Genomic DNA, 27,755 nt, shown 5'->3' on the forward strand with positions numbered 1-27,755 from the left:
ACAGCAAGGTCCCAATGAACCTTTTGCAGATTTTGTGGGACGTTTGCAAACTGCTGTCAAAAGAACTATTGGAGAAAATTCAGCTACAGAAATAATGACCAGACATCTGGCTAAGGAAAATGCCAACGAGATTTGTAAAAGAATTATATGGGGATTAGACAAAGATGCTCCTTTAGAGGAGATCATAAGACGCTGTGCTACAGTGGGAACAAATGCTTTTTACACCCGGACAATGATGAATGTGGAAAGACAGGGTCCCTCATGGCAAGGGCCTTCTAGAGAAACTCGGCGATGTTTTCAATGTGGAAAAATTGGGCATCTAAGAGCTCAGTGTAGATATGGAGATACAGTGAGAAGACAGGGTGAGAGAAGACCTAAAACTCCATGTCCAAAATGTCACAAGGGCCTCCACTGGGCCTCTGAATGTAGATTGACACAGGGAAATGACAGGTGGGGCCCAGCTTCAGGCCCCCAAGTGGGGCATGATGGCAGCCGAGGTTACATCCAGAGAATTTTAAGACACGATCAATCAGCCAAAAGGCAATCAGATGGAAGAAAGGGATTGAAATTAGGAAAAATAGAGTTGTGTGCAGTAGAGACTACCGAGATACTCCCTGGAGAAGTGAAATCTGTTCCTGTTGAGCCTATGGATCCTTTGCCTCCAGGCACAGTAGGCTTGACCATTTCACCTTCTGAGAGTGCCTACAAAACAGTGTCCATCCATACACTGATGTGGGAGACTGGAGAACGTGTATCTAATATCCCAGTCACTAACACAGGCAGACAACGTGTGATTTATCAACCAGGAGAAGTAGTAGCATCAGGCTTATTGTTACGGACCCCTAATAAGCAACCTAGTGATAGTCGCCTAGATTTTGACTCCAATGAACAAAATCCAGGAATATATTGGACAGCAGCTGTGACAGCTGACCGACCTATGCTTACTATTTATATAAACGGAATACCATTTGAAGGATTGGTAGACACGGGTGCAGATCGTACAGTTATTAGAGGTGCCAATTGGCCCGGTCACTGGACAAAGATTAAAGCAGACACCTATATGTCTGGGGTGGGAGGATCAATAGCAGCAGAGGTTAGTTCTAGGCCTTTGAGATGGGTATTTGAAGGAGAAACAGGAGCTTTTACTCCTTTTGTGGTTGAAAAAATCCCCATCAATCTGTGGGGAAGAGACATTTTACAGCAGATAGGATTACAAATAAGCACTTCGGCTTTTTAGGCAGGGCTGCTGTTGAAGGCCTACCTGCACTTTCACCAGTTCCTATTCAGTGGAAGACTGATTCACCAGTGTGGGTAGAACAGTGGCCCTTAAGAAGTGATAAAATTCAGGCCTTATTAGACATAGTGCAAGAACAACTTGACCAAGGACACTTGCGGCCTTCTCTAAGTCCTTGGAATTCCCCAGTATTTGTGGTGAAAAAGAAATCTGGAAAATGGAGGATGATAACTGATCTAAGAAGGGTAAATGAACAGATGGAAACTATGGGAACTCTTCAGCCTGGACTTCCATCTCCTACTCAGTTGCCAAGAGAATGGCCTCTATGGGTTATAGACATTAAGGATTGTTTCTATTCTATTCCTCTAGATAAGGAGGATATGAAAAGATTTGCTTTTTCAGTGCCTAGTGTTAATTTGGCTGAGCCTTATAAAAGATATGAATGGACAGTTTTGCCACAGGGAATGAAAAACAGCCCTACTATGTGCCAAATGTATGTTGCAGCTGCTCTTGCTCCAGTAAGAAAAGCCTTTCCAAAAGTAATATTGTTACATTATATGGATGATATTTTGGGATGTGCACCTGAGGAACAAATGTTAGAGGCATGTCTACAAAGGACCATGGAAACATTAAAGTACTACAAACTGCATATAGCTACAGAAAAAATTCAAAGACATGCTCCTTTTCAATATTTAGGATATGAAGTATATCCTAAGACACTCACAGTACAAAAGCTTTCTTTAAGAACAGAGAAGTTGAACACCTTAAATGACTTTCAAAAATTAATAGGAGATATCCAATGGATGCGTCCAGTGTTAGGCTTAACTACCAATCAACTACAACCTCTCTATGACATTTTAAGGGGAGACAGTGCTTTAAATTCACCATGCCAGCTTACAAAAGAAGCACAAAAGGCTTTGAGAGAAGTTGAACTGGCTTTATCCAATGTGGTTGAAAGAGTCACTCAAAAACCCTTGGAAATATCAGTTTTTGCTACAAAAGAGGCACCCACAGCAGTCCTTCATCAAGGAGACAGAGTGATTGAGTGGGTGAACCTCCCAGCACAACCAGAACAAAGCCTTACACCTTACCCAGTGCTTGTGGCTAGGATTTTATTAAAGGCTATTAAGAGAGTAACACAATTATCTGGGATAAGTCCTGAAAAAATATACACATTCTATACTAACGCACAGATTAATGTATGCTGTGAGAACATCCCAGAATGGCAAATTTTATTGGCCACCGCTCCAAATTTTGCACATGGATCTCCATTAAAGATTACCCGGCTACTACATAATTGGCGATGGATTTTTGAAGAAAAGGTTTCTAAGGTTCCTCTTAAAGGACCAACAATCTTTACAGATGCCTCCAAAGAAAATATTTGTGCCATATACTCTCATGATTTAACCATAAAGAGAGTAATCAGGACTCCTTTTCAATCCACTCAACAGAATGAATTATTTGCTATCATGCTAGCTCTCACTTATTACCCAGGAGACGTAAATATAATTACTGATTCAGCCTATTCAGTAGGTGTAGTACAAAGAATTGCCACAGCCCAAATAAAATTTGCAGCCTCCAATATTTATCAGCTCTTTAAGGAACTTCAAGAGCAAGTGAGAAAACATCCAGACAAGATTTATATCTTGCATGTCCACTCACATAGTGGACTTCCAGGTCCCATTTTTGATGGAAATTCAAAGGCAGATAGCCTTCTAACCATGTTAGCCAGTAGTCCTTTGTTTCAGGAAGCACAAGAATCTCATTCTAAATATCATCAGGCTGCTCGAGCTTTACGTTTACAATTTGGAATCACAAGAGAGGAAGCTAGGAGCATAGTAAAAAGCTGTACAGCTTGTCTTCCTTTCCATGCTCCTACACTCCCTCCAGGGAAGAATCCTCGTGGTTTGAGACCCAATGAAATCTGGCAAATGGATGTGACCCATTATAAATCTTTTGGTCGTCTATCTTTTATTCATGTCGTGGTAGACACCTTTTCAGGATTCACATTTGCAATGCCAGCAGCAAAAGAGACAGCCCGAGTGGTCACTGAATTCCTTATACAAGCTTTTGCAATTATGGGTGTGCCACAAGCAATAAAAACAGACAATGGACCTGCATATACGTCCAAACATTTTACACACTTTTGTGCACAGTATAAGATTTTACATACCACGGGCATACCCTTTAATCCTCAAGGGCAGGCAATGGTAGAGAGAAGAAACGGAGATATTAAGACACTCCTCCAAAAACAAAAGAAAGGGGGAGCCACAGGTAGCCCTAGGGAACTTCTAAATTTAGTTCTCTATACCATTAATTTTCTAATTTTTGACAAAGATGCACTGGCTCCAGCAGACAGGTTTTATAACCCACCAGAAGGGCAGTGTCCAGTGAGAGCATCTCCACTGTCCTTAGATAATCGCCAGGTGATGTGGAGAGATCCAGAAAGTGGTGAATGGAAGGGACCAGATAGGTTAACTGCCTGGGGGAGAGGGTTTGCTTGTATTTCTTCAGCAGGAGAAGGAATCAGATGGGTGCCAACGAGTCATATTCGCCTTGTCCATCAGAGAGAGACAGAAAAAGAGAAAGGCCTCAAAATAAAGGAGAAGATCTAAGAAACATCTGACACTGAAAGAGCATGGATAATAAGAAGACTGTTAAAGAACTTTAAAAACCAGCAGGAATCATTGGACTTCCTCACACAAGATGAGACTAATGGACAATGGACTTATGGACATTTATAAATTTTCAATTTATGATTATGTTATATACTTCTAGCATGTGTTACGTTACTATGTTACTATGTGCTTATGTAATTTATGTAATTATCTGTAATACTTCCCATATTGATGGATTTATGTTTCAAGGTCATGACTGTCCCATGTTCTAAATCAAAAGAAAGGGGGAGATGTTAGGATTACTAAGTGAGAACTGAGGTTTTCTGGACAATTACAAGGTGAGAACTCAGGTTGACTTGATAGAGGGGGCAAGCTCATTGGCTGGGGTGGTTCTTCCCAGAAGCCCTTGCATTATCCCACGCCCATTCTCTGGGAGGATAAAAAGAGACAGCACTGGGCGCAGAGAGCAGATCGGCCTGGAGAAGGATAAGAGCTGGAGGAGATTCAGAGCCAGGATTCAAGAGGAAGACTCTGAATTGCATCAGGCTTGACGGGGCTCTCTGCAGGAAGGGAAGTCACTTCTTTGGACAAGAGTTAACAGCAACTGCCTGGAGACAACGGTTCGTTACAGGAAGAAGAATCTGTCTGAGAGATTTGAGTAGACACAGCAGATCTCTTCCCAGAGAGCGATCCAGCAGCTTCTGGAGACGATAGCTCGCTACAAACCTTAATGAACAACATACTTTCTTCTCCCTCCCCCTATATCTGCCTGTTTATCTGTCTGTCTCACACACACACTTGCTTCAAGTTAGTTCTTTGGGGGAAAGTATTTTGGAATGGGAATTTAAAAAAATCAGGAAGCAAAAGTTGATGGAAATTATAAAGCATTTCTTAGATTTAATAAACACACATGTAACGCCTGCTGATTTTGGTGATAGAAACTCAGACTCAGAAAGAAGATCACAGATACTCTCACCTAACTTGAAGTTCAACACGAATTCTTTCTGCCACCTACCTGTGAAGTAGCCTTCACTTACAGACTTCTAGTGAGGGAACCCCAAAGCTTTTGAGGAAATCCATTCTCCTTTGGGTCTGCTTTCCTTGATATTGGGGTAAATTTGCTTCTTTGTGTCTTCTACCCACTGTTCTTAATTGTGTCTGTGGGGACTTAACCCTTCCACATGACAGCACTTTAAATATTTGATAATAGTTTTTGTACACACAATTTATTTTGTTTCCTGAACCTTAAACTTCCCTAATTCCTTCCACTGATGCTCAGATAACATGAACCCAGTATCCTTTCTCATCCTGTTATGTAGGCTTCTTCTGAATGCTCCCAGATTTTCATCATCCTTCAGAAATTATGTACCCCACATTGAATTCAATCATTTCGATATAATCTCATAAGAGTAGAGACAGTAACATTCTGATTTTCCTTGAATTGGATACTCTCCCTTAATGTAGTTCAAGATCAAATAAGTTGTTTGTTTTGATATCATGTTAGACTATTGTTTTTAACAAAGCTTGCAACTTAATAACCCCCCCACACATCCATCCATCTATATCCATCTATCTATGTATCTATATTCCAATGAATAGCTGGTCAAATCTTCCTCAACTTGTATTTATGAAGCTAGTTTTTTAAGCCTATGTGAGAATTTGTTTTTGATATTTGCTGGATTAAGCCCAATATCTAGTTTGTCAGTTTTTTGAATCCTCATTCTGTGATTTGGGGTGCTGACATTCCCTCCTAGCTTTGTATCATTTTCAGAGTTCATATGTATGCCATCTATATTTTTAATATCCATATAATTGCATATCAATGTAAAATTTTAATTACATTTACAATTAATGCAATTTTTAATTATAAAAGATTTTTTTAAAATTTAGAAACACATTCAGTTACAACATAGTTAGATACTCCCCAGCCCAACTATTCAACTAGTTTCAGATCTACCTAATTGTTGTGCTGGCTAGCCTGAATCTCTGTCTTTTATACAAGTATAACTTGAGAAACTTTACCAAAAGTATTTCCCCCTATTTGGAACATTAATATACTATTGGTGGAATTATGAACTGATTTAAACATTCTAGAGAGCAATTTGGAACTATGCCTAAAGGATAATAAAACTGTGAATATCTTTTGATTCAGCAATATCCTTCCTTGATATTCCAAAGAATTTTTATTAAGGAAGAGGACCCATATGTACAAAAATATTTACAATGGTTCTTTTTGTGGGAGCAAAGAATTGGAATTTAGGAGATACTCATCATTTGAGGAATGGATGAACTGGTTGTGCTATATGATTGTTATGGAATAGTATTATACCATAAGAAATGATAAACACCATGTATCAAAAAAAACTGGAAAGACTTACATGAATTGATGCAAAGTGAAGTGAGCAGAACCAAAAGAACATTGTGTATATGGTAATAGCAATATTGTACAATGATCAACTGTGAATGAATTAACTATTCTCAGCAACATAAAATTTCAAGTATCTTTGATGAATACTGTTAAACATTTCAGAAGAATCTGAAAGCAAATTGAGCCATATAGTTTTTTAAACTTAATTTTTTTGGGGGGGAAGGAGCAGTCTGTTTTCACATCATAACTGATATGAAAATGTTTTTGATGACTACATGAGTACAACCTTTATAAGAATTTGAAACTCAAAATTGTAAAAAAACAAACCCAGAAAACAACACACACACAGATTAAAAATTGTTTTTTACATGAAATTAGGAAAAAAGAGAAAATATCTTGATTAAAAATTTTATAAGTACTGTACTTTAAAATCAAAGTAAGGTATAGCTATAACATTCTATGGATCTAGCACCCAGATTTTCATATATGTGTGTGTGTATATGTGTATATAAAATTTAAATATATTGAGAACTTGTCATAATTCTATCTATTCATTCTAAATAATAGTCAGAAACCTCAATTGGAATAAAGAATTTTTCAATTTCTGGATTAGTTTCTTCAAGGTAATGGGTGAGGGAACAGAAACTAGATGGCTTCAGGAACAAGTTCAGGTCGAATTTTTAATCTGCCATCTATTTATATGTATACATATAGTAATATTAAAAGATACTTACCTACTGTATTTGAAATGCTCTGACCTTCTACAGATGCACACACTCTCAGTGTAAAGCTATTAAAAAAACAAGATTGTTAGTCTACAAAAATGCCAAAGTCTGAAATATAGTTTCCTCTTCCTCAAATAAAAGAAATGAAAGGAAACGCCTTAATGTGTTTTTATATTGACTTTTGACAGCAACAAAACTTCCCCCAAATATAGCTCCCAATATTATTATCTTTAGGAAGGAGTCAAGAGATCTGGATTCTAGTCCACAGATTGTATTCACTGACCATATAACTTTGGTCAAATCCCCTTTTCTAAGTTTTAATTTTCTCAACTGAAAAAAAAATAAGGATCATAATAGTTTATTATTAAATAAAGATAGTAATAGCTTATTAGTATGAGTTACTTTTTTGAATTTTACTTTCCTCATCTGAAAAAATAAGAATAGTAACACACTATTTCCATCAAAAACTTATGATTTATAACCTTTTATAAATTTATAATAATTTTTATAATTATTGGAATACTTTAAAAATTTTGACTTTTATTATTACATTATATATAATTTTATAAGGCAAATATGTATATATATATATGTAAATACATATATATATATATATATATATATATATATATATATATATAGGCTTTTTAAGTATATAAATGGATATATTGAGGTGAGTGATTAATGTGGAAATGTTTTATATGACTTAATATGTGTAACAAGTATCATATTTCTGACCTCAATAAGTGGGAGAGTTAGGTCGAAGGAAGAAAAGAATTTGGAACTGAAAACAAAAATAATTCTAAACAAACAAACAAACAAATAAATAAATAAAAGGGCAAGGTCCATAATGGACACTCACACAAAATAAAGGTGAGCTATTGTTATTCATTGTTTTGGGGAGGCCTAACATTCCAGGAATGAGAGGGAATCAGAAAACCTCTGGTTTATATCTGTGCCCTGAAAAATCTTGGTAACAGGACCCAAGACAAGCCATTTAACTTCAAAGTCTCCCTGAGCAAATCCCTAATGTTGTAAATTGCAGAATTTTTGCTGACTTGAGCTACTAGGGTTGTTGGCAGGCTTGAATAAGATAAAATGTAAAGAGCTTTGCAGGCCTTAAAATATAAATCCAGATAATAGCAATAATAATAATAATAATAATGAAATAGCAGTATTAATTCAAGTACTTACCAAATTCAAAACCAGCAAATTATATCTAAACTTATTACTTTTGTGTCAAGTATAATGAAAATGTGTCACATCTGGGATTCATATATCTTCTGTGACCTCAGCCAATGCCTTCCTTCAGGGTAAATAATTTGCCACATACCATTAAGAAAAAAAATTTTTTTTGCCTGAGGCTCATTGCTATTACAAGTGTTTATTCCACTTCCCAAGAGAAATCACAAACTTGGACTCCACTTCTATTTCAATTAGAATTACTCAAGTGAGATGAATAATTGATTGTAGCCTGAAATTTCAGATACAGGCTGGGCCTTAAGTGGAAAATTTCTTTTTGCTATTTATCTTTTTTGAATTGCTCAGCTACTTGTTAGAAAACATTCCACTCAAAGGTAGATCTACTCCGGACATTGCTAAATGCCTTAACAATAGATAATTCTACTAAGTAGTAAAAATCTTGTCATGGCTGAAATATTGGGATAATTCTTTCTGATGTGTTTTGGGTGAATATCAAGCCCTTGAAAATACTACATGAAAGTGATGAGTTTGAAATCTCTTCCTGGGAGAATTTATATCATCGATCACATTCGTCTTTGCAAAAACTCAGTTTAATTACTCATGGAAAATGTAGTACCACACCTTAGATTTGGAGCTGGAGGACCTTGTATCCAGATGTCACTTCTGTCTCTTATTATCTGTGGGGCTTTGACAAGTCACCTAAATTTTAGATCAAAAGATCTACCAGCTTCAGGCTCTCTGGAGGCTGAGACTGCAAGCATGTACACCATTCTTGGCTCTATTACTTTGATTCAAAAGCATTTTAATTTGTTGCACCCAGATTTGACTTGACTACAGCTGATCAGTAATCACAGGACTATCACCTAAACATGCTTCATTGTGTGATAACCTCTAGGAGGGGTATTTGCCCATTTATAGAAAATAACATTGGACTTGCTTCTATGACTCAGAAAACAGACTTGAAAGTCTCTCAGTTTAAAAAGCAATTGGAATGACTGGAACCTTTATGAATTAAGTCTCTCAAAGATAAACATATTGGGTTTAATTTTATGGTGCTCTCCTTTCAGACCAACCCCCTGATTGCAGGAGACACTTAGTGGGGCCACCAGAATAAGATGTGAGTTATTTCTACATAGGACCCCTGCGCTTATGTGGAGCTAAAAGTTCTAACTGGAAGTGAAACCTCTGGTTCAAAGTAGGCAGACAGTCTGATCAGTAATTTTGATTCAATCCAGTCTCTTTGTGAAGACCCTGCCAAAGACTCTCCTTCCATGGAGACCTTTAAGAATAGGAGACAGAAAACCATATGTTCATGATGGTTTCCATGTGATCTTGCCTGGAGGTAGGGCAATGCATTATGACCTTCTAACTCTGTCATTATTAAAGACCTCCTAACCTAGTGACATTAGGAAAAAAAGGAATTCTTCAGTATATCTGCAAGAATTAGTAATGTGTAATAAAGAAGTAATTTAAAATGAAATAGAATGTAAAAAACCAGTTAAGACTAATTTCAAAATGTTAGTTAGCAGGCATTTCATACAAGTCACACAGCTAGCTGAGAGACACAGAAATCTCTACCAGTGGGAATTATTTGCCTCTTGCCAACATTCAGTGTGTCCAACTCTGAGTGACTCCATTTGGGGTTTTCTCGGCAAATACACTGAAGTGGTTTGCCTTTTCTTTCTCCAGCTCATTTTACAGATGAGAAAACTGAGGTGAACACAATTAAGTGACCTGCTAAGGATCACAAAGCAGTGTCTGAGGTCATGTAAGTGTCAGAGGCTGGATTTGAACACAGAACGAGGAATATTCCTTATTCTAGGGCCAATATTCTCTCCATCATGCCATTTAAGGTCATTTTCAGTCATGTCCAACTCTTTGTGACCCTATTTATGATTTTCTATTTGGCTCTGTATGTCTATTAGAATTTATCTAATTGTTTTCAGAAGTACAATACATCTTATGTAAAATATAGGGAAATATTATAGAAAAGAAAATCAACAGCTAGTCTTCAATTATAAGGGGAAACTGAGTTTAAAATGTAGAACTAAGCACAAAATCTTCTGGGAAATCAGTCTATACTAGATTGCATAAAATAGTAATTTCCCGTCTTGTAAAACACTAACATTAAAAAAAAAAAAAAAAACTTGTAAAATTGAAAGAAAATGTCTTTCGCAGTATTGTATTCATGCATTAAAACTGTTGAAAAAATAACTGACATAATATATTTATTCTTATAATAAATGATGTTTTTGATGAATAACATTATTTATCACAGCAGTAGACTGACTCATGTAGGAACTTTTCTTGTTAAAAAGTAATATTCTTTCCTCAAAGAAAAACAGTGCCTGTAATCTGTTAAACCCATTTAAATCTTATAAAAATACATTTAAAAATGAGAACTTCTTTTAAAAGAATCCTTTACCAGGGCATTGCCATTTTCTTTCCAAATGTGGTGTCTACATTGAGTGAACTGTCACTTCATTCAGTTTTCATGAGTGATATGTGGAGCCGGCTGCCTGTGGAGTAACCCTTAAAGGGTTAAGATTCCGGTTTGTATAATCCTCACAGTCCATTTCATGTTCATTTAACCATGAACAGGGAAAGGATCAATGTTCCCATTTTTCATTCATTTCCCCAGTTTCCCAGGTCATCTTTTACTTATAATACTTTGTGGTTTACAACCCCTCTTATTTTCTTATGGGCTCAGGGCTGTTTCCCAAACATTGCCAAATGCCGGTACAGGAGAAGAAGACCAGCCTCTCCTGGGGGAGGCTCAAGAGTAACAGGATGTTTTGGGAAGAATTGTTCAGGGTCCTCCTTCCTGCTTGCTCTCCACCCTTAGAGGCTTTGCCTCCAGCACAGACTCCTGTCCAAAGACCATCAATATACTCAAACACTCAAAAGCCATAAATAACTGCTCTAGCTCAGCTGAATCCAGCCTGCATCTTGCCCCTTTTCAGAGGATCACACACTATTGCAGATGACTACTCTGCCTGGAAAGGAATGGCAAAATTTGAATACTCAGAGTTTTTGTTGGCTTTTCTACATATCCTAATAGTATTAAAACTACCACTAATAATAACAGTTAGCATTTAAATGATGTTTTACATATTATCATCATATATATATATATATATATATATATATATATATATATATATATATATATATATATATATATATATATATATATATATATATATATATTTAGGGGGCATTTGAATTCAAGTTTTCCTAATGCCAGGTCCAGCATGCTATTCAGTGTTTCTTTGGGATTTATGAAAGACTTTTCATATGTTATTTCACTTGCTCCTCATGTCAACATTGTGAGGCAAGTGTTATTATTCCTTCCTACTTTACAACGGAGAGTCTAAAATGACTTGCCCAGGTTCCCACAGCTACAGAATGTCCGAAGCAAGTTTCACTCAGATGAATATTATTATTGGGGCAGCAAAGTGGGACAGCAGATAGAGTGCTGAGTCTGGAAAGGAAAAGACCAGAGTTCAAATCCAGCCTCAAATGCTTACTGGCTACATGACTCTGGGAAAGTCACTTAATGCTGTTTGACTCAGTTTCCTCATTTGTAAAGTGAGCAGGAGAAGGAAATGACAAATGGCAAATAACTCCCCAGATGGGGTAACAAAGAATCAGAAATGATTAAAAATGACTGAATGATAAAATATTCTTATTGTCATGGTGGTTATAGAACAATAGTGACAAAGCCCCTCATGCTTCATCTTCCGATTTCTTAAACTGTAGTTTGTGATCCCATATAGGGTCTTGTAACTAACTGTGAGGGTCTCAAAATTATGACTTATTATCAATTAGTATATGATTTGTATACCTATTTTTTTATACTTATATACTTGGAGTTATGTAAAAATTTCTCAGGCAAAAAGGGGTTGTGAGTGGAAAAAGTTTTAAAAAGCCCTGCCAACCTGACCTTTTGAATCAGGGATTCCATGAATTGGGTAGGGAAAAATTCACCTTTATTTTTTACTAACGTTTAAATGAAATATAGCATTTCTTCTGTTAATTACTTAAGTCTTTTCATCTGAAAAGAGAACCACAGGCTTCATCTGCCTGCCTATGGAATACATGACACCTGGTGATATTTGTCAGTCAATTAGTATTTATTAATCACCTACTGTATTATTAATATTAGTTAATAACCCTTATGCTAAGTAGGTTTCTCTGAACTCCATTGAATACAAACATGGCGGGGAAAGTAATGACTCACATTCATAAAATACATTAAAGTTTTCAAAGCACTAATATAGACATTATTTCATCTGACCCTTCATCACATCATGAGGTAGGTGGTTTTATTATACCATTTTCCTGTTGAGGAAATTGAACCTCAGAAAAGTAACATGACCTGCTCAGGATCATATGGCCAGTAAATATTTGGGTTAGATTTCCTGACTCCAGCTCCTCTATTAGAAATAATGATATATTTCCCCACATCGATCCATTTTTATCCAAGTATATGACTTTCAAAGAAAGGTAAGGAAAATATTTTGTAAGCTGCAAAGGATAGACTCCTGCAATATAGGCATAGGGGACATCATTCTACCACCTTAACAATCAGTGTAATTTTTAAGAAGTCAGCTCATCAACCCAAGTCTCTTTCCAAACATTAATAAGAGATCAGACTAGTCAGAGCTGAAAAATGCAAGCCTGTGACATGCTGCCTACAAAAAAAATTCAGAATGTTACTAAACAAAAACATAATACAACCTAGATAATGGCATTGTGTTTTTCTAAGTGTGTGTGTTCCCACATATTAATTTAGAAAACCACAGATTCACATTATCTAGGTGGTAATGGTTACAAAAATGTACTATAAGGAAAAAAATTCTCTCATGTATCATCATTATTCTCTGGCTGTACCTACATAAGAGATTATTGACTGATGATAGTTTCCAAAACAGGAATGCAATCATTTACCCAACCTTAACAAAAAGAGAAAAAATACTTTCTGTGCCCAAAAAGTATTCTGAGTACTCCAGTACAGCAACCTAGAAAGCTGTTAAAACAATCTAATTCTGCTAGGGAGCAGAATCAATGGTAGTCACTGTATCCAGAACAAATTTTCACTGGGAAGATTCCCCAACTTTTATGGGTTTTTAGTTCTGCAGAGACCTATAACAAGGCAATATGCAAAGAGAGATAGCAGCTACAAAAATGTCTGATGCAAACTCACCAAGGCACTAATGCTGTAAGGCCGGGGATCTGGCAGGTTTTATTTTCGAGGTTTATAATCACTGGGTACAGCAGAAGCTGGGCATCCACTGTCACAACAGGTCTTGCTCTGTGGGTGAATGTGGGGGGAAAGAGAAATAGATGCTGAACAAACTGAAGGAGTGACAAGTTGACAATCATATCCCTGAAAACCAATGCTTTGTTTCCAAAAAATGATTCCATATCCAATGCTCTAGCCACTATGCTATTTCCTGATCATTTTGGGGGTTTGCTCCACACCCCTATGCCATTTCTCCCAGCATCCCTGTTAAATCCTGAATAAATGCACAATGCAGTATCATAGTCATTAATCAACTTATTGCATATTTAACCAACATATGTGAAAATTCAAGATTTGATTCCCAGAGATAGACGCAAGACATCAGTCAGTGTGATGGAACCCTGAGCTGGGAATATTTAGCACTTTGGAGTGATTTTTTTTTTTTTTTTTTTTTGTGGGACCAGACCTGTGATTGTTTTGGTATCAGCTGACTTTTTGTGAGATAAGACCTTTGATTTCATTGGTATAAACTGAGCTCTATGTGGACACTCTCTCTACCAATACATATCCCAGAACCTCTTTTACAAGTTATAATCTTAAAGAATTGAATTGCTTGGGGTGGGAGGGATGGAGAGATCCAGTGTCTTATGCAGGTTATACAACCAGATGTAGGATTTAAATTTACTTGACTCCAACGACAACTTTCTATCCACTAGGTCGCCTCTCTTACTTACTAGAAGAGTTATAGTTGTGTAGTTTCTGATTCTGATTGTAATGGTGCTTTATTTTTAGCTCTCTGTTTTACTTCAATTTGTAGTTTTCCATTCAAATTATGTGGATACAACATTGGTTTCTGTGTACCCTGGTAGCCTTTCTTTGAGCTTCAGTTTCCTCATCTGTGAAATGAAAAGGTTGAATTAGATGACCCCAAAGATTTAGCTCAAAATCATATTCCTAGAATCCTTTAAAGAACTGGCTCAGCAGAAGACAAAATGTACTCTCTGGGCAGAGAGTAGATGAGATGTGATGAGCAAGACTATAAGATTTGTTGTTATTGTTCAGTTGTGACCCCATTTAGGGTTTTCTTGGCAAAGATACTAAAGTACTTTGCCATTTCCTTCTCCAGTTCATTTTACAGATGAGGAAACTGAGGCAAGCAATATGTGTCTGAGGACAGATTTGAACTCAGGAAATTGAATCTTCCTGATTCCAAACTAGGCACTTTTCTTTTCCACTTAGCTGCCAGAAAACAAGGTACATTTTTATAAGGAGTAACTAAAAACCATGGTAGCTAGTGAGTACAAGGCTCCAGATGAAAACCACACATGATGGTCATGCTGAAGAAAGCTTCTTCCCGGCAATAGTATGACAGATGGGAATGTGGAGCCTTAGGGCAGCCAGCAAAGACTTGTTCAGCATGTAGCCTTAAACGAGAACTTAACCATCACCAGATTACCAGGGGTCCTATTGTGAATTTTCCTAAACCTCTTTATGATTCTCATTTGCATTCTGTGTAAAAAGACTTTGTTTTAAATTTAATGAGATTCCTACTGTGGGTACTATGGGAATGTAGTCTCCTCCATTTCCCAGCTATCACAGACATTGTGGTTAGCTAGCCAGGGAAGTCGTCTCGTGAATCTGAGAGGGGAAGCTGGGAATCTTGTTCTATCTGAGGGAACCAGTTCACAGAACTCTGCTGGGAATTGGTGGTCCTATTCTGGCCTAGTGGCCTTAGGTTCTATGCTATGGTCCTTCAGACAAGTTTATATAGTTTCAGGAATCCAAGGGTACTGTTCTGGGCATGGAAGATATAAAGATAGAAACAGACAAAATTTTTTCTATTAAGGAGTTTATATTCTTGTGGTATCCCCCCCCCCAAAAAAAAATCTGTTCACAGATAAGTAAAGACAAGATTTATGTTATTCAGTTGTATCAGATTCTTCATGATTCGATTTGGGGTTTTCTTGACAAAGAAACAGGAATGATTTTCCATTTCCTTCTCCAGTTCATTTTACAGATGAGGAAACTGAGGTAAATAGGATGAGAGGTTGGATTTGAACTTATGAGGATGATTCTTCTAGATTCTATCCATTGCAACACCTAGTTTCCAGTATAAAATCCATCCAAAATACCAAGTGTGTGTGTGTATATATGAGAGTGCATGTATGTTCTTGCACATGCATGTATTGAGGGGTGAGTGGGTGCTAAGAAACATACAAAATACTGTGTGTTGAGGGGGAAATTAAAACTAGACAGTAGGAAAGTACTCATGGAAGGAGTTGCTTTGACTGAACCTTGAAGACAGCTAGGAATTTTAAGAGGAGGAGGAAATGTACTTCAGGCTTGGGGAACGTAGAAAGGGTGGGAATGAGAAATGAAAGGTAGGTCTAATTTGGTTGAAATGTTGACCATATGAAGGGGAATAATTTACAGTGAGTCTGGATAGGAAGATTGAAGCCAGATTCTGAAGGGCTTTAAATGTCAAAAAGACAAGTTTGTATTGTATTCCAGGAGCCACTGGCATTTTTAAGCAGGAAAGTGAGATGATGAGATCTATGCTTTAGCAAAATGCTTGGCAGCTCCACAGATGGATTCAAAAAGGAAGAGACTTGAAGTGGAGAGACCAAGGAAACTTCCTGTAATTTACCAGACTACAGGGGATCGGGGTCTGAATTTGGGCAGTAGAACAGAGTGGACACAAGTGAGAGATGGTTTGGAGAAAGAATTAACAGGACTTGGCAAATAGTTGACCATGGGACATGGTAAGGGAGAGGGAAGTGTTGGGGATGATCGAGGAAGTAAATCTCAGTGACTTAAGAGCAGATGGCTCCCTCCATAGAAATAAGGAAATACTTAGGGATCTACTGACTATACAGTTAATAAGTTTAAGTTCTGTGAGCTTTACCTGTCAGTTTTAGAGATACCCAGAACATCATGGTCCCTATCCCTTTGGCCTATTATTGATGGGAAGATCCAAGATGTATTTCTAGAAATGTCTTTTCTCCTCTGCTATAAATGAATGTGGAAACATGCTGAAGGCAGGAGAAGAGAACTGAATGAGTGAAATCTAATGTGGATCACTTCCTAATCTTCGAAATATCATGTTTTATTTGGTCATACATGAGAATGAATTGGGGATGGGGGTGGGGTAACATAGTATGACATTACTCATTTTTACCAACATTATTGCTGCTGCTGTTGCTACTCCCACCACTACTTAACAGCACTACTACCATTACTACTATCACTATTTCAGGGGCTGCCTCTTGTGTGAAGTCTTCCCTGATTCATCCCTTCCTTTTAGTTGTCAGTGATTTTCCTCTTTTAGGATAATAATAGAAAATAATAGCTAGCATTTATAAAGTTCTTTAAGGTTTATAAAGCATTTAAATATTATCTCATTTGATCCTCACAAAAAACAACAACTTGTAAATAGGTTCTACTCTTAATTATTTTGCAGATAAGGAAACTGAGGCAAATAGATTAAGTGATTTGCCCTGAGTCACACAGCTAGAGCTTTCACTTGGGTAAAACACCTCAATTCCTCTTGATTCCAAGTTGGTCCTCCATTTGCTTCACTCCTAGTTGCTGAAAGTCCTTTCACATTTTATCTTGATATGTTTTAGAACTTCCTTCCTTAGAAGTTCCTTGATGGCAGAGATAGTTACATTTTTCTCTTTCACAAAGTAAGTGTTTTGTAGCTATTTGCTAAATTCATAACATTGAGAATACCAAGTCATGAAGGCAGAGGTTTCAATGAAAATAAAGCAAACAAACAAGCAAGCATGAAAATATACAACTCTAATCTTTTTTTAAAAGGAGTTTCCAAAATAAATATTTGAAATATTTGGAAATCTCTGAACAAGCACTCGCCCAATGCTATTTTAGTCTAACGTAACACAAAAAATTAAACAGATTTGAAACCAACATGGATATTTGCATACCATCAACCACATACCTATAAACAACCACTTTTCCAGTTCCAAAGGCACCCACAATTAAATCTGGAAAAAAACATATAACAGTTTTTATAGTAGCCTTGTTTCAACATCTTATTCATCACTTGCATGTGTAACATACTGAAATGATTTTTTTTTTTTGGTAGAACTGCTACTTCATCAGTGTAGGTAACCTCAAGAATGGAAATTCCTTCCTATATGCACATTGGCAACTTCATTGCAACTCATGACCTAAGACAGTTGCCTGGAGCAATTGAATATGATGAGTAATAACACTAATTTATAATTAACAACCAAAATAAGAACAGAGAATTCTGTTTCTAAAACATTCTGGATCATAATACAACTGGCTATGGAACATGATTGAGTAGAATTCCATTTGAGGTTCCATTGGAGCCCCATTTAAGAAGATTCTGTCATTGATTAAACAAAAATAATGGAAAGATCTCATTATTATATAGTTTTGTTCTTCATCCAATAGTCTAATATACACCTAAAAGATAGAATTGTTAGGCTTTATGCAAGGAGAAAAACCATTAACAATTCAAATAAGAAAAATAATTCTCATCAAAATAGAATAAAAATTAAATCATTCTATCAATTTGAGAAAAACCTTGAGAAAAGGGGAGAAGGGAAAAAGGGAATCAGTATTTATATAGTACCTACTATGTCCCAGGAACTATGCGAGACACTTTATGAATATTTTCATTTCATTCTCACAACAATCTGGCGAGAGTAGGAGGCCTTGTTTGAATTTCATATCTTCCTGACTCCAGGATCAAATCAAGTTGTCCCTGTACTCCAGGCTCAGTGCTCTAGCCACTGTACCCAACCATGATAATTGAGGGCACAGGTTTCTAGGTGAATAGATTTTGCCTTTCCAAAATATATGTAATTTAAAATTCTCACGTTAATCTCACCTTGAGCTTGTAAGATTTTAATTGTTCAATTATCACTTCATTTCTTTATTATTTTTCTAGTCTTCCAATAGAGCAATCATTTTCTTTCACACTAAAGGAAAATACCAAATTCATTTGAATAAAGTAAAGTGTTTTATCTCAGAAACTGTGGATCCCAATCTTTCTGGAGAATGATGATTTAGAGAGTGTCATTACATAATCAGTTAAGCATTTGCTAAGATATTAGGTCCTGTGTTAGGTATTGGGACTACAAAGTCAACTAATGAAATAATCCTTAGTGGCTTATATCTTATATATAAGCTTATATCTTAAGAAATCAGATGAGTACATACATACGGAATAAATATAAAAAAAGAATAAATACACATAGAGAATTTAAAGGAAGAAATTTCAGAGGGAGGATAAGAACATTGGTATGAAGGAATCAGGAAAGACTTCATGTAAAAATTGGTGTCTCAGATGCATCTTGAAGAGATAGAGGGGTTCTATGAGTCAAAGGTGAGAAGGAAACCTATTTAAGCCGTGGAGCATGGCCAGTACAAAGAAACTGAGAAGTGATGGAGTATCCTTACTGGAGAGCAGTGAAAAGGTCAATTGGGCTGGAAAATAAAGTGAATATATAGGAATAATGTTCAGTAAGGCTAGAGAGAAAGGCTAGACAGCCTTTATGAGATAAACAAGGAAGGTCAGGTTTAACTGTAGAGAAAAAAGAAAGGAACAGAAATTATTTAAATAGGTGAGCAGCATAGTCAGATGGGGCAGCTAGATGGGATGCTATATAGAGTGACTGGATTGGAGTAAAAAAGAATCATCTTCCTGAGTTCAATTTTGGCCTGAAACACTTTCTAGCTGTGTGAAATCTGGGAAAGTCACTTAATCCTGTTTACCTCAGCTTTCTCATCTGTAAAGTGAGCTGGAGAAGAAAATGACAAAACACTCCAGTATCTTTGCCAAGAAAACTCCAAATGGAGTCACAAAGAGTCATGCAAGACAAAAATCTGAACAACAACAAACATGGTCAGATATGCATTTAAGTAAATTCACTTGGGCACGATGGACTGGAATAGGGTGACACTTGGAACAGGAAGACCATTTAGGAGACCAATGTTGCAATCCAGGTAAGGAGTAACAACAGCCTGAACTAAGATAGAAGCAATGTGATTAAAGCGATAGGGTTGGATGTGAGAAATGCATAGGCAGAAATAGCATGATTTAGCAACAGATACATATAGTGAGAGTAAATGAGGAGCTCAAGATAATTGAGATTACAGGCTTAGGATATTAGAAGAGGGGTGATGTTTTCAATAGAAATAGGGAAGTTTGGAAAGGTTTAAGAAGTAATTAATAAGTCCAGTTTTAGACATGTTGAACTTAAAGGTATCCCTGGGACATCTAGTCTGAAGTGTCCAAGAAGTGACTAGTGAACAAAGATTGAAGGTCAGAGGAAAGAAGGGCTGGATATATAGAAAGCTTTGTAAATCATTTGCATGGAGATGATAATGAAACCCCCAAGGAGCTGATGAGGTTCCAGAGAAAGAATGGAGTGAAAGAAGAGTAGGAGCCTGGTCAGAGCCTTGGGGAATACCCACCATTTGGGGATGGGGAAGGATGCAGGAAGAGACATGATACAGATTAAGAGCCATTGAAGAAGATTGGGAAGGAGTCAAGCAGGCAGAAGGAAAGCCCATAAAATAGCATCACGGAATCCAAGAGAAGAGAGATAATTCAGAAGACAGTATTCATCATCATTGGACAGAGAGTTCTAAAAAAGATGAGGAGTGAAAAAAGACCATCAGAAGTGGATATCTTCAACATAGAGAAGAGCTAATCCAATTCCAATTGATTAATGATGGACAGAATCAGCTACACCCAGAAAAGGAACACTGGGAAATGAGTGTAAACTGTTATTTTTACCTTCTAATCCAATTCTTCCTGTGCAACAAGAAATTCGGTTCTACACACATATATTGTATCTAAAATATATTGTAATATATTTAACATGTATAAGACTGCCTGCCATCTGGGGGAGGGAGTTGGTGGAGAAAGGAAAAAAATCTGAACAGAAGTAAGTGCAAGGGATAAGTTGTAAAAAATTACCCATGCATATGTACTGTCAAAAAAAGTTATAATTATAAAATAAAATAAAAATTAAAAAAAAAAGAAAAAAGACCATCAGATTTGGTGACTGAGAGACTGCCATTAACTCTGAGAAGAGCAATATTAGTTCAGTGTTGAGGATGGAAAACAAATGGCAAAGTTTTGAGGGCTGAGAAGAGTGGTGGAAGCGGCTAAAGTAGCTGAGAAAAAAGAAAGCAGCTATGTGACAACATCCTGGGAACCATTAAGTATAGGGAAGGTTTTATAAAGATGGGAAGACACTCAGGAATGTTTGAAGGCAGTAAAGAATGACTAGGGAGAGAGTGGAGATTAATGAGGGGATGGTAATTGAATTTGTAAACTGCTGGAGAAAAATCTGGTAGAAAAATTAATTTGACCTCTCTACTTTCCTTCTTCCTTTTTTTTTTTTTTATAATTTCCTATTTTCCTTCTTCTCTTGCTCTTCCAGGTCTTTCTCTTTTGTTCTGTTCCTTTTTTCCTTCTTCTCTTACTCCTTCTTCCTATATTTTTCTACTTTCTTTTCATCTTCATCTCCTCTCCTCCAATAATGTGGGCTATTTAGAAACATATAGATAGATAGATAGATAGATAAAGATTCGAAAATCAACATGAACACAGACTGTGGGGGAAAATAAGCAAGAGAAGAAACAAAATATGATTCTTTTGATAAAGGCAACAAAGAAAAGACCCATTTATAAAGAAGGTATGGTATGAAACTTGGGTAAATTCTGGTAGATTTATATATTCTAAACTGATTTTTTTTTCAGGAAGAAAATCTACATGTTACTTTGAAGTCTGTTTTGAAAGAAGATTTCAGATCCAGGTGGCAGGATAGAAACAGTAGAACTTTGGTTCCACCGAAACCAGAACACTCCAAACAAATTAAACTCAATTTAAGAAAGCATCTATTCTTTGCACAGAAATCCAGGTATGAAACTTAGGATGGTAAATAAAGAAGGTTTGTTTTTTCAGGAATCTTTCCAGAATAGGATTTTTTTCCCTACATGAAAATAAAAGCCCTGGCAGCATTACAGCACAATTTTCTATATGGAAATATGGCTGTGGTTATCTAGGGTCCAAAATCCCAGTTACATATAAAGCCCAGAAAAATGTTTGTCTTCTGAGACATCACCTTGGTATTGTGCCTGCTGGAAGGGGTTAGCCATTGTTCATGCTCGGGCCCTTAATCTCTAGAGCAGAGGAGAAGTGGTTTGTTGACTTGCATTTCTGCCCAATCGATTTTCTTCCCCTGACTGGGAGATTGGCTATGATAGCCATGTTGTGGTTCACATATGTATTATTTTAAATGATCTTAACTTTTTGCATTTGGCAAGCAGGGCACATATTTCAGTGTTTCAGGGCTTAAATGATGATTTGGAAGCTGATCAACTGTGGTGTTAACATTTAGATTCATAACTCCACATACTTTCTTTCTCTATCACCATGAGATAACAGGTCTCAGATTTTTATCAGCTGCCTGTTTTCTTTCCTTTCCTTTCTTTTTTTTTAAAAGAGTTGTCCACAGGCAGATTCTTTAAAAAATAACTTTATGCAAAATAAGGGTTTTTTTGTTTCTTTTCTGGGAAAAAATAACTGAGTCTGGCAAATTACCTTTGTTCCCCTCAACAGAAAAATAAAATGAAATGGAGCTTTAAAATGCTAGGTCTTTGGTGACCCATCTCATTGCTTAACATGTTTATTTTCCTTTCAACTTTTCTTGGATCCAGTGAATATTTTTGCTGAAACCAAAGTGGGATGCAGATTTGGTCAGCAAGCAAGACTAACTCTGAAAATATGAGCTCACAGGAGAAATGTATTACTCCCATGTTTTATGTCAATCTCCAAATTTGCATTTTTCTATTTTCAAAAGAAAGAAACCAAACTTTGGAAGTGTTGCTTGAAATGGAGAAGTTGAAGTCTTAGATCTCGCCATCCCACCAAGGGAATTGTTAAAATTGGAGGTTTTCCAACTAGAAAGACCAGCTTTGTTTCAAGTGGGCAGGTAAGATGAACAAGAAGACAATATGCTTAGGAGATCTGAGAGAGTGGGCAGCAGGAGATGGAGGCCACAGGAAGAGAGATGGTAGACATTAAAAAATCAATTGAAATTTGTTATATGGAAGGAAATAGGATTCTTGGAACTCTGGTGACCACCTATATGCATTTATCACTTTCTATGAGATTTCTAGAATTCTTACATATAGGAGAATGCCTAATATGTGGGGACCACTTTAGTAATAAGAACAGGGAGAAAAACTGGGCCTGTGATTTCTCTGATGTGTCAGTGCTGATCAGCACTTGTTCTTTAAGTTAAGAGTAAGAAGTGCCCAGGGCAATGAGACTTGCCTTCTGATGTGTTCATCAGAAGTGGATCTAGACAGTTTCTATAGATTGGGATGTACTCAGAGAGAAAACTATGGAGATAGAATGTGGCTTGAAGCATAGTATTTTTGCCTTTGTTTTTCCTTTATCATGGTTTTTCCCCTTTTTTCTTATTTTTCTTGCATAACACTACAGATATGGAAACATATTTGTAAAGATTTTTCACATATCCTATATCATATTGCTTGCTGTCTTGGGGAAGAGGGAGAGAAAGGAGAGAGAAAGAAAAAAAATTGAATTCAAAGTCTTACAAAAATGAATATTGAAATCTATCTTTACATGCATTTGGAAAAATAAAAGACTATTGAGAGGAGAAAAAAGTGGGTATTGAATACAGCTCTTTCTGATTTTAAAGTCGGCTTTAGCTATTACAACAAATTACCTCTCTACAGTGCTGCTTATCTGGAATTCAAACTCTTGGATCACTTCAGAAGTTCAAAATCCTTAACTTTGCATTCATGAGTCTTCAAATCTGGTACCACGCTATCTTTTTGAACTAATCTCAAAGATACTTTCTTTAAAAATATTTTCCTCGACTACATGTTAAAATAATTTAAAATTTGTTTTAAAAGTTTTTAATTCTAAATTCTAGTCATCCCTCACTTTCCACCTGCTTCCTGAGAGAATAAGGGGCCATGAAGAGTTGGGCAGAACTGAAATAACTGAACAACAGACAACATCCTTCTTCTCCACTATATCCACAATGCTCTGCACAACCTTGGATATTTATTGTTATCTTGTATGTATCCTGCATCATCTCACCTCTATGCCTCTGTTATGATGCTATCCCTTGAATGTCCCTGCTGATAACATAGTACTCATCATTTAAAGCTGAATTCAACTGACTGATTGAAGAAATAAATGAATACAAATATAATGAGTTATTATGTTTTAAGCACTGTGCTAAGCTAGAGAGGTAAGATAGTACCTACTAAAAAAGGAGCTCACAAACTAATAAAGAAGATACATATAGAAGTATTCACTTGTAAGACAGATGGAAAAGTTCACAGGTCTTTGGGAGGCAGGAACAAAGCAGATAGCAGAGTAACTTACTTAGGGTCTTTTCCATCACTAAACCACATCCAGTTCTGTCACTGAAGCTTTTATCAGTGCCAGAGACTGGTGGAGAGAGCTTTGTTTTTTGGATTTTCAATAAGTGTGGTTGCTGAGGAGGTGAGAACGGTCACACTTGTAAAAGGAATTGTGTCCAAAGGAGCTGCTTCCCTGGATGAGGGCTGGGAGAGCTGAGCTAAAGGGAAGATCAGTGGCCTGTGATGGGCTGCTATTCCCAAGGTTCTTAGTGTTAAGATTCTAAGCCTCTGTTTGAGGGGAAGTTGTAATAAAAATGCTGGCAGTGCTTTGGACTGTCTAGAAAATGCTCTCCTGCCTTTACTTGGAGGAATATATTGCTGATTTAGCTAGACTGCCACTTCCTCTGTGAAGCCTTTTCTGATCCCTCTCCTCTAATCCTACTGTTGTTGTTCAGTTATTTTTTAGTCCTATCTAACTATTCATGACCCAGATCTGGGTTTGTTTATTTTATTTTATTTTTGACAAAGATGTGGGAGTGACTTTCCATTTCCTTCTCATTTACAGATGAGGAAACTGAGGCAAACATGGGGGGTTAAGTGACTTGCCCAGGGTCACACAGCTAGGAAGTGTAAAGTGTCTGAGAACAGATTTGAACTCCCGTCCTCCTGTCTTCAGGGGTGCTCTATCCATTGTGCCTAACTGCCCCTGTTACATAACTTTAAGAGAACCATTGTTCTTTGGTAAATGGAGATAAGAACCTTAAAGCATAACCAAAGTTGCCAAGTATGGCAATTGAGTATGGCATTCTCCCTGGACTTCTCCTATCCCTCCTGAGAGTGATAATTACACAGAAGAAAAAAAATGAAGGAAAACTATGTCAGTAAATACAGTAATGTTTGTTTGTAAGCACAGGATTATGAAATCTCTGTGGTTGTTTGGCACTGGATAAACATAACTCATTTTTGTGGAAAGCAAGCGTTTAGATAAGTCTCCTAAAGTTTGGCAAGCATGACTGTCTAAAAATAGAAGCAGCTTTTATTCATTGCCCTTCTGTTGTAAGCTATACAACATCATGGAGAGGATGGGTGACTGATTAAAGAAAAAATGCTTTAAAAAGCATCCATAATTTCTTTAATAGAAAGTATTCATCCTAATAGTCTGCATGAAAATCTTCCAACTGAGCTCTGAAGAAAAACATTGTGCAGCTATGGGGCTGTAACATTCTAATTTCCTAAAGGTGTGTTTTCTTGTTTACTAGCCAACAAAAAGCCAAGAAGATGAATGTCTATCTGTGATTCTGCCTCATGAAAACGATATCCCACGTGTCTTTGCCAGCGTTGGCTGAAAAAAAATCATACCCCTGCTCTGTTGAATGTTGCCCACCCATCAGTCCTCAGAAGCTGAAGTTGCTGATACAGAAAGCTACAGTTAGAGATTTGTCCCCTGATTTAGATGATGTTTATCTCTGTCCTCACAGCATTTCTCTTCATCTCACTAGTGGCAGACCCATTCAGCTTGCCATATGTTAGAATCAGGCATCATTAAGTCAGCTATAAATATGCCTGCTGAGCAGGGCTGCTTTCATAAAGCTAAGGTTGAGCACTAGACTTACACAAGGTGATTTTTTTATTCCCTTCCCAACATTTTGCCCATTGAAGCCGATACCTGAAATCCTTTCATTAGGTCTTATTCGTCTAGCTTAGGAATCTGTTGGCTTGGTTCTATGTAGATCCCGATTTTTAAAAACAGTTATCAGTCATTTATACCTTAATGTAAATGAGTTTATAGCTCTTTAGTTGAGAGTGTTTTTATAAAAGGAAGAAGCTTGTACCCGTAGAATCTGGTAAGAGTTGCCCCGTGGAGGAGAAAAGGCAGCAAAGGAGGAACTAGGATTCTTGAAGACCAATGTTAGCTACTTTAGCTCTGAGTCTATAGCTTGCCCTATTTTAAAGTTCAATTATACCTTAAATGGGAAGGAAAAATTTCTAGATGATGGAATTTCAAAAAAATATTTACTATGAAATTATATAATTATCAATTATCCAAGGTCCTGCTCTAGTTCACAGGTTTTAGAGGGAGAGTATTTCTGTTTCAATCCAATCTTTTACAATACTGACCAAGTCAATTTAATCTCTCTCAGCCTCTAACCTTTAAAATTGGAAGGGACGGAATTCTATTGTTCCCACAATGTGTATTACTGGAATGTTTTAATGAGCATGTGAGATGAAGAAGATAAGTTCTTTATAATCCTATGGCATCATGTCAAGGTTAGCTAACACCATCACCACCATCTTAATCATCATCTCTCTTCAGACCCTGATGGAAACAACCCAGGACTTGGACGCTAAAGATCTTGGGAACACAGCTGTTCATCCTGGGAAGCCAGCTTTGTGGAAATGTGATGTACATTTGTGTTTTTTTCTTTTTTTTTTTTTTTTTCTTTTCAGCAGATGCTATAATAGTCTCAGCTTCTCAAGAAATAGAAAGGTTTTGCCATTTGACAAAATGGTTCAATGTCAGAAGCTGATCTGATTGTGTTAGTGAAAATGACATAAAAAAGGCATTGCTATCTGCCTTACTGCAGTGCCCTAAAAATCAGAAACCTTTCCATTGCAACTTACAGTTGAAAGTTTCCACATGTTAACTTCTCTTTTAAAATGTAAGTTTCTTGAGAGAAAGGATTGTCTTACTTTTCTGTTTGTATCCTTAGCATTTAGCACAGTGCTTTTCTCATAGTAAGCACTTAATATGTATCCATTTATATGTTCATTTATATCTAACATTTTCTAATCCTTAATTTTAGTGCCTTCCCTCTTTTGATGATATCTATTTTATCCTACATATATAGCTTATTTTTACACATAGTTTTTTGTATATTGTTTCTCCCATTATATTATGATTTGTTAAAGACAGGGAATGTTTTTTTTGCCTTGATTTATATATCTAGCACTTAACATGGTGTCTAGTACAAAGCAGGTGCTTAATAAAAATTTATTAATTGACTGACAGATCTATTGTAGTTACTACATATAATAAAAGTACTTCTGTGGATTTGCAGTCTAGCTGATTCCATCCACTAGGTTTATTATAGCCCATCCATGTGTGATATCCTTTGAGACATTTCTATACAACCAATCATCTTCTGTCATTATCTCTTCCTTCACCCCAGTCTCAAATGAAGAAGTAGTTCTTCTCTTTTTCAAGGACACCTTCTTATAGTATCATATCACTTTGATCTTAAGCCATTCCCTCCCCACATTCTTTCTCTCTTTTTTTTCCTATTAACTTCTTCTTTACTATCTACAAAAATCCCCTTGTCTCCTCCATCTTTAAAAAAACTTTCACTTAGTCTTGTTCTTTGCTCTCACATTTCTACTTTCTTATTCACTCCCTCACTCAGTCTTGAACTAATAATTTCATTCATCTATCTATCTATCTATCTTTCTATCTATCTATCTATACACACATATGTATACATATACACACCTCTATGCACATATACACACATGTATATATGTGTGTGTGCTGCACCTATATGTAGCATGTGGATGTATATTGTCCTCTGCTCTGGATTCCCTTGCTGTCTTGCCCCATCCTTTCTCATGCTTTTTCAAATCCCTCTCTGTGTTACCCTTACTATCCAGCTTCTCAATTCTAAGTGCTTTGGAAAAAGTCACTAAAGGCTGTTGCTGACAATCATTAATCCGAATTCCTGAGCAGACATTGGACATTAGTTAACAAATATCATCGATTTCAATATGAATCTTTAGATTTGGCTTCAACATATTTAATGTCAATCTTCATCAAATTTATTCATCATTTCATAAGCCAAGGAGTTCAATGCTCTGATCCACTCATCTGATATATCATCCTCATATCACTATATGGAAGAGCAATGTGACATTGGATCCACTAAAATCCTAATTTAGAATCTGAATTTTAGTTTGT

At 36.6% G+C, this 27,755-nt stretch overlaps 1 protein-coding gene across 1 annotated transcript in view; it reads right to left on the reverse strand.

Moving 5' to 3' along the window:
* ITGA8 (integrin subunit alpha 8) overlaps positions 1 to 27,755 on the reverse strand; it is a 213,656-nt gene that overhangs the window by 94,247 nt on the left and 91,654 nt on the right. The window contains exons 14-16 of the mRNA XM_074266669.1: positions 17,355 to 17,400; positions 13,358 to 13,465; positions 6,955 to 7,010 (exon numbers count right to left, since the gene is read on the reverse strand). Of these exons, the coding sequence (XP_074122770.1) occupies positions 6,955 to 7,010; positions 13,358 to 13,465; positions 17,355 to 17,400 (210 nt within the window). The remainder of the gene's footprint in view (positions 1 to 6,954; positions 7,011 to 13,357; positions 13,466 to 17,354; positions 17,401 to 27,755) is intronic.

This window comes from Sminthopsis crassicaudata, chromosome 5, assembly GCF_048593235.1.
Source record: "Sminthopsis crassicaudata isolate SCR6 chromosome 5, ASM4859323v1, whole genome shotgun sequence".
In the NCBI taxonomy this organism is placed as follows: domain Eukaryota; kingdom Metazoa; phylum Chordata; class Mammalia; order Dasyuromorphia; family Dasyuridae; genus Sminthopsis; species Sminthopsis crassicaudata.